This window comes from Pteropus alecto, unplaced genomic scaffold (genome assembly GCF_000325575.1).
Source record: "Pteropus alecto unplaced genomic scaffold, ASM32557v1 scaffold96, whole genome shotgun sequence".
NCBI lineage: Eukaryota > Metazoa > Chordata > Mammalia > Chiroptera > Pteropodidae > Pteropus > Pteropus alecto.
In genome coordinates this window covers 388,541-396,603 of record NW_006438979.1, presented here as the reverse complement: position 1 = coordinate 396,603, position 8,063 = coordinate 388,541, and the positions used below count along the sequence as shown (strand labels likewise).

Here is an 8,063-nt window from a genome sequence, read left to right as displayed (position 1 = left end):
ACAGATAGATACATAGATATATAGATTAGTGGATGATGGGATGATAGAGATGATAGATAGATAGATAGATAGATAGATAGATAGATAGATAGATACCTACATACATACATACATAGCTGATAGATAGTAGATGATAGATATGACAAACAGATGATACAGGTGATGAAAGATAGATGATAGACGATAGAGATGACAAAGGACAAAAAGATAATAGAGATGATGGAGATAGGTGGATGGATAGACAGGACTGAAGATGATCTAGATAGGTAGATAAATAGAGAGATGACAGTTGATAGCAAGCTAGCTAGACATATAGATATAGATAATGTAAACAAGAAAGAAAGAAAGACAGAGAAGATTCGGCTAGAAATTTTCCATGTGTGGAAGGAGAGAGAGATATCCATAAAAATAAAGGCATTCGGCACAATGGCTACACTTGGGAAGAAAGGGGAGAAACACTCCGAAATAAGCATTACCAAGCAGACGAGGACAGCAAGGTGCGACAGTGACAGGTGATGGAGGTGGCCACTGCCCATCGAGGCTGGCACGGGGCTGATCGTCAGGACGGTGAATCGTAAGGTGAGAAATACGGGGCGAAGGGGAAGTCGAAGGTTGCCGTAGGCCAAGCGCAGGCCCTCGGGGTCTACAGTGCGTATAACAGACCCAAGAGGGAGGGCCCTGCACACAGAAGCTACGCTAAGCACCCCAGAACACAGGGACAGATCCTGGCTTAGGACACAGTGCAGAAATACTGTCCCTGTTGGTTCATTAACTATAAGACACGATACCACTTACACAGTGGTCCGCCCCATAAATACAGTTCTCTCGCCCCATGAAAAGTTTGTGAAAGTCGCCCATGAAGCACAACTCCTAAAATAATGATAATTAACAAAAAAACAGAAGTTGGAAACAACCCAAGTGTCCATTGAATCGATGGACAGACAAATACAACGTGGTCCATGCGGTGGAATATTACTCGGCCATAAAAAAGGAGGCATGACCCTCGCTACAACATGGGTGAGCCTCGAACACATGATGCTGAATGCACCAAGGCAGACCCGGTAGGTTAGTGGTTCCTTCGTGCAGAAACACTAAAAGCATGAGGGGAAGTTAGTTTGAGGGTGTAGGGCTTCTTGTCGAGATGATGAAAATATTCTTTAAAACCATATGTCATGATGATCGCACAGTGCGGATAATGTGTTCGAAGCGATGAGATTGCATAACTGTAAGTGGGTAAACTGTAAGGTACGTGAATAGTGCCTCGACAACGCTATTTAAAAAATAGAAATAAATGCACAAAACGATAAGCAATCGCTTATAGGTCACTGTTGAGCCACTTGTGTGTCTGGAGAGAGGAGGAGATGGGGCGTCGACCTGCCTGGATTTTAAAATTCGGATTTGAAATGCGGCTGCCGATTCGACGTAAACACTGTGCCTTGGTGTCCACCGACAGGCGGAAATGCCCGGTGTCCAGTGACGGGCACCCATCGCGGAAGCCACCTAGAATACAGGACAGAAGCACCTACCTTCATGTTCCCGAGGCGCCTGGTCCTGTCGACGACAAGGAGTTTCTTCACGAGGTCTCTGTTTGGGGGAAAGGGGACGAGAAAGCATTGGCAGCTTGATTCAGACCCCAACGGACAGCGCACGTCAACGGCCGGACAAGTCGCCCACTGGGACGGCCGCTCGGGCTCTTTGTTGGCTCAGCACCATCGAGCGTGCGTTTCTAAGCAGGTTACGCGGTGCTGGGTGACCTGCCTATGGGGACTGTGTTTTTCCCTTTTTCCCTATTATGCGCCAGCGCTGGCCCTACTGAGCGCCTGCACTCAAAGCCTCTGCACTGGGATTATAAGGTAAAGAAGGGTGACTTAAAATACAAGATCCAAGCCTCGCAAAACGGCCTCGTCCTGGAAGGATGGGGCAGGGGGCAGAGCCGAGGGGCCACCCCAATACGGCAAAGCCAGGTAGGTGTGTGAAGTGGGCACCTCGATCCTGGGCCAGGGTATGTGTTTGCCGGCAGTGCCTCGATTGTCTGCGGATGAAATTCTAGGTCAGATTTACCACCGTGGGGCCAGCTGGCTTCTCTCTCTCTGATCAGACACGTTTAGACTCGGAGAAACACCGGGGGATGTAGTAGCTCTACCCAGCGGGCAGCAAGCCCCAAGCCTCTTCTTTCCTCTTCCGTTACGTATAATCTCACGAAGAATGTCAACGTCACTGCAGACACACCTGGCACCTGGTTCCCCCAGCAGGGCTCAGGTGTGCTCTGTCTGTTTCTGGAAGACCTGTATTTCCACCCGATGTCGCAGCCCTGCCCAATATATCGCTATAAATGAGGATGTCACATCAATGTGTCAATCAATGACCTAGGATACACGGATTGTCCCCTCTCTGGGGGAGGTCTCTTGGAAGAGTCAATGTCACCCCTTGCAAGAGGAAGGTGGATAAACCCGATGATCTTCTGAACTAAGACCTTGGAGACTCTACAAGAGGCTGAATGCAAGAATCCAAGGGACAGTCCACGATTATGTCACCTGGAGCACGTGATGGCAATGGCTAAGTCAGAGTTCCAAGGACAGGGCGCCCCAAGTGGTCATCTGCGCAGAATGAGGCACCTATGTTCTCACCCTGTGGGTGAATTCTAGGTGCTGGCAACTAGAACACCTAGAATTGGTTGTGACTTGATTTTAATGCCATCGAATCATTGGCAGATTATTGATAAACACGTGACTCAATTTCGAAAGCCCTGTGCTATGCATCTGAAACAGTGTCGCTCAACTCAGACGGGGCTTGGACCCTGGGAGAGAAATCCTATACTCTATTTTTTCATTTCTTTCTGCAGCAAATAGACTTCGCAGTGCTCTGTCTGCGTCCACCTCGCTGTCTTACCGTTCGTGGGGTGCGAGGTCCCTTCTAGGTCTCTGCTTTTAAATGGAGCCTCGTTCACTTTTTTGCTAAATCCTTCAAAATCCGGCTGGTGTGTGAAACACACGTGCCAGCCGCAGAAGCCGATAGAAACACTGCCTTGTTCTGAAATCGAGACCCTCCGGATGAAGGCAGACACGGTCACCACGGAGAAACGCAACGGGGGACAGTCAGTCACCCCAGTAGGTGGTCCACCGTCATGACCTAGTTTATCCAGAACTCTATTTCCATAGGATACGTTTAAAAAATTAGCAAAAAAGAAAAGAAAAAGAGAGAGAGAGAAACGTTTAGTTCTGACCTCAAGGAATGAACAGCATTTGATCCACGGGGGTGAGCGCACCCCATCAATTCATTTGGGAAAAACAGCAAAATAGGCAAGAAAGCAAAGTCCGGAAGGTGTAGACGGGCTGAAACCGACCCGATTGAGAAAGGTGACCTGAGAACTAAAAGGTCATTTTCACTGTTTGTTTTTGTCCCCATTGCCACACGTGTGAGGAAAGGCACAGCCAAGCTCACGGACGCGCAATGAGGCAAGACAGCGGTTCTGCAGGCGACAGGCCCCCGGCCCCAAATTTCAGCACGACAAAGGGCTTTGAGGATGGGGGTCATCGAAGCGGGCAAGAAAGATCAAACTCTGCTAACCCTGGGGACGCTCCTTCCAACGACAAAACGGGCCTCGCTCATGAAATGCGATAGAAATACCTTCGCGGGCTAAGTGTAAACGTCCCTGATCTCACAAGGCACACGGTAGGGCCAAGAGTCACAGAAAGAGGACGCTTCACTAAAGCGCAGTGAGGAACACCTCCTCCGTGTCTATGGAAATGCGTGACTGTCCAAAACAGTTTCAAGACAACGAATGCACTGGACAATGAACGCGCTTCGGTGTCCTGCCCCGCAGAGGCCGGGACTGTCCTTGTTATTATTATTTATTTTTTTCTAGGCACTTTAATAATAAAAGCAGAACACCCAAAGGTGCGGGGAGCGGTTACTCACTTCACGTTGAACTCCAAGTGTCTGGGGAAATCTATTTTGCCGGCGAGAATCTTTTGATAGATGCCAAACGGATTGTCGTCGAAAAACGGAGGGAAACTGTGGGAAAAATAGACACGTGTCTCCAGCGGGAAAACCCCCCACGCCGTCAGGGTGGGTGCTTCTGCTTCACACAGGCCGGACGTAAGGGATTTCGACGCACGCGTCCCTCGCACGCTGGGGACACGTTGGGGGGGGGACGCGGAGGTGGGGGACAGCCCTAACAGGCGAAGCATGACTCTGCGAGGAGGAGCCCGGCGAAACCACGTGACCAGCTCCTGTGATTGCTCGTGAGGCGTCAGAAGTCTCACCCCCCCTACACCCTGTGAGGACGGCTGTATGAACGTTGCCCGAAGGGAGAGGGGTACAGAGCAGGGATCTGAGAACTAGCACCCCCCCCAGGCAGGCTCGGCCCCAAGAAATCCTCACTGTTCTGTCTGACACCCAACTGCACCCCGATTTCTAGGACACAGGCCGTGAGTGCCTGGTACATGGCCTCGGACGTTATAAGCAACTTCCTTCCTATTGGAGAAAAACACAACAAAACTAAACGGGACCCTAAACTACCAGCTAAATGCTTTTATCGGCTCAAGTTTTTAGCAGGGAGCTGGCCTTGGAAGCCAGGTACTTAGAAAAGGGTTCAAGGCAAACGAGAAGGACTTCATGCAGAGAGAATGCAGACGGAGAGAATTACTGGCGTGTCACTCTGGTTTGACTTCTTCCTCAAAGATCCCTGGCCGGATACGCTTGTATAAAAAATAATAATAATAACAAGATCTGTGGTTCCTCGTGAAAAAGGGGGTGTCTGGCGTTGGCGAGGGAGGACGCAACGGAGTCCGGAAAAGTGGCTCGGGCGTGATGGCTGTGGTTCCAAAAGGGGGGTCCCAGGGAACCCCGAGGTGCCCCGAGGCCTTTTCCGGAGCGTTGAATCTGGAGGCGGGACCACTGTCTTCATACGGCTCAACCCAAAACGACGTGCCAGACCAGGCAGGGCCCGTAGGACAGGAAAAGCCAGCAGCCGCTGATTAAGCTGGACGGTAAGATGAGCCGAGCTGTTAAGACCAGGGCGCTCTGCTCCGAATATTTTTAATCAGAGGAAGGATGGTTCTTCTTCTCGCAGAAAATTCGATCTGGGCTCCTTGCGAGTGAGTCTGATGTTGTCTTCTGTGAACGCCTACGCGTTGTCATTCGCGAGTGAGTTCCAAACGCGGTCAGCGTGGACAGCTCGGACCCGCACACGAGAGAAAGCCCTCGGTGCGGATCATACGTTCTGGAAACGTGATGACTTTTCTGGAACACTTGTAGCGGCCCCGTAAGGCGCCACACGGATGTGGCTCCCCACGCAGGCCAATTCCCTGCTCCCTGAACGGCGGTCTGTGGGACTGAACTCTGCGGGGCTGGCCGTGGATGCAGGAGGACTCAGGGCTGACTGGGGCCGCCGGGGAAGCCACCAGCGGATTTGTTCCGGAATGTCCCGGACATTTTCATTGGATCAGAATAAAATTCCACCTGTGCTATGCCCTCAGGCCGTCATCCCACGGCAGGCTTTCCCCGAAAGCTGGCTTTTCCTTATATCACAAGATCTAATTGGCCAATTAAAGCGACAAACAGATGGAGGCGGGCTCTCCCTTTAGCCTGCTAAGGCCGCGAAAATGGGCAATAGAATTAATTAATCAAAATGGAGACAGGAGGACTTTGAACCAAAGGACCCTCCCTCCTTCTGTACACTGGGCACCGGGAGAACTCTCCAGATCGGGCCCGGAGATCTCACAGTCAATCAACAAACACAGCCCGATGGCTGCTGCTCCTGCTACGAGGCGGTGAGACAGGCCGTGGCCGAAGGAGCAGGGGAGGGAGGGTCCTGGGATCGGGTTAGACGTGAACTTGCACTGCGAGCAAGAGATGACAAGGGGCCCGGCGAAGGGACGGCCTGCGGGAGGCTGGCGGGTACCGCACAGGAAGCAGGAAGGGCAGGCTGCTCTTCTGGGGTGCGTGGACCGTGCACACAGCACCGCAGAGCCTCCTCTAATGAGCTCTGGGTCTTCCCCCTAGAGGTGCGGCCGGCTTGGTGAGGGAGGGGACACCGCCCCCCACAGGCTGCTGCCAGGCACGGGCGCCATGGGCAGGAGAGGGAGCAGCGGGGTGAGACAGGGAGGAGCCTCAGGGTGAGCCAGGGGACAGCGGAAGCCGACCGAGATGCCCCGCGGGGGTGGGTGGGACAGGCTTGCAGAATGTGCGGGGATGCCACTCCATGGGTGACGCTCAAGAAGTCCACCTGGAAAAGCTCCACACGGAGACATGCTTGTCGTGGACGGAAGCTCGCGGCCTCGCGTGGAACGGTGCCGTCGGCTACGAGACTTTTAACTACTTGCTGTCCGTTGTTGCGACGATGGGACCCAGTAATATGCCAGATTCTGCTTATGTTATAGTGTTTTCCTAACATCTCATAAGGATATTAGACATATCCTATCAGTACCATTCCATTAAAATAACAAAAGATTCCATTTTCCAAAATCCTAATACATTCTAATAGTCTAAATATTGTATCTTAATAATATTCTAGTAATTCTATTAATAATTTATATAGTAATCTTAATATGAAAATTCTCGTATATCCTAACATTATATTCTAATGCTATTTTACTTGATTCTTTTCTAATTCTTTTGAAATAATTTTCTCGTATATTCCATCCATATTATGTTTGGCGCTGTACTATGTTCTAACATTGTATTTACTAGGAATATCGCATATTGTCACGCTCCGTAATATGATATTCTATCCCAGTAATAAAGACAAAGCAGAAAACACAGGAGATCTCCTTCCATTTTAAAATCATCGGACGCCGGGAGTCGATTATGTCAGGCAATCCTGCCCTCTAGCGGTCCATAAAATTCCAGCAGGAAAATATCTGACAGGAAGCTGATCAGCACGGGTGTGTGTTTACAACTGTTGTACCTTCTCCATGCCTTGACCCTGTGCATAATTTATTTTAACTTTTGTCTTGGCTTGGGAACTTCCTGGGCTATGGGACATATCAAGGACTGTGCTAGAAATGTTTGAGTAAATAGTAATGGAAAACTCAAAAGACTACGTAGGTAGGTAGATAAGTAGGTAGGCAGGCAGGTAGGTAGTTAGGTATGTAGTTAGAAAGGTAGGTACGTAGGTAGATAGGTAGATAGATGATGATAGATGATAGATAAATAGATAGATAGATAGATAGATAGATAGATAGATAGATAGATAGATAGACGATAGAATGATAGATGATAAAAGATAAACAATAGATGATGATAAATGATAGATGATAGATAAGTAGGTAGATAGATAGGTAGATAGATGATACATAGATGATACATACAATGATAGATGATAGATACATAGATAGGTTAAATACATTATACATATATACATACATACATGAGAATGATATATTAGATAGATAGATAGACGAATGGATGGATGGATGGATAGATACATGATAGGTAGGTAGATAGATAGATAAGTAGATAGAGAGATGATACATAGATAGGATAGATATATAGATTTATAGGTAGATACACAGATGATAATGAAGATAGATAGATGATAGATAGATAGATAGATAGATAGATAGATAGATGGAAGGATAGATGGATGGATGCATAGATAGATAGATGATAGATAGATGGATGGATGCATAGATAGATGATAGGTAGGTAGATAGGTAGATAAGTAAATAAAGAGATGATACATAGATAGGATAAATATATAGATTTACAGATACATACACAGATGATAATGAACATAGATAGATGATAGATGATAGATAGATAGACGGATGGATAGATGCATGGATGGATGGATGGATGGATGGATGCATAGATAGATAGATGATAGGTAGGGAGGTAGACAGACAGAGATAATAGATGATAGATAGATAGACAGACAGACAGATAGATAGATGATAGGGAGGTAGATAGGTAGATGATAGACAGATGACAGAAGTTACAGATATAGGCACATGGCATGGTGACCAGAACCCCACAGATATCACTGTCAAAGAGGGACCTGAGTCCCAGGCTGCAGGAAGTGTGCGTGGTCCCCTCATCGGCTACATGCTGCTCTGGGA

General features: G+C 48.5%; 1 protein-coding gene across 1 annotated transcript in view; it reads right to left on the bottom strand.

The window, feature by feature from the left end:
* The window catches only part of PRKX (protein kinase X-linked), a 23,728-nt gene that overhangs the window by 4,977 nt on the left and 10,688 nt on the right, over positions 1-8,063 (bottom strand). The window contains exons 3-4 of the mRNA XM_025049757.1: positions 3,919-4,014; positions 1,527-1,584 (exon numbers count right to left, since the gene is read on the bottom strand). Coding sequence (XP_024905525.1) covers positions 1,527-1,584; positions 3,919-4,014 — 154 coding nt within the window. The remainder of the gene's footprint in view (positions 1-1,526; positions 1,585-3,918; positions 4,015-8,063) is intronic.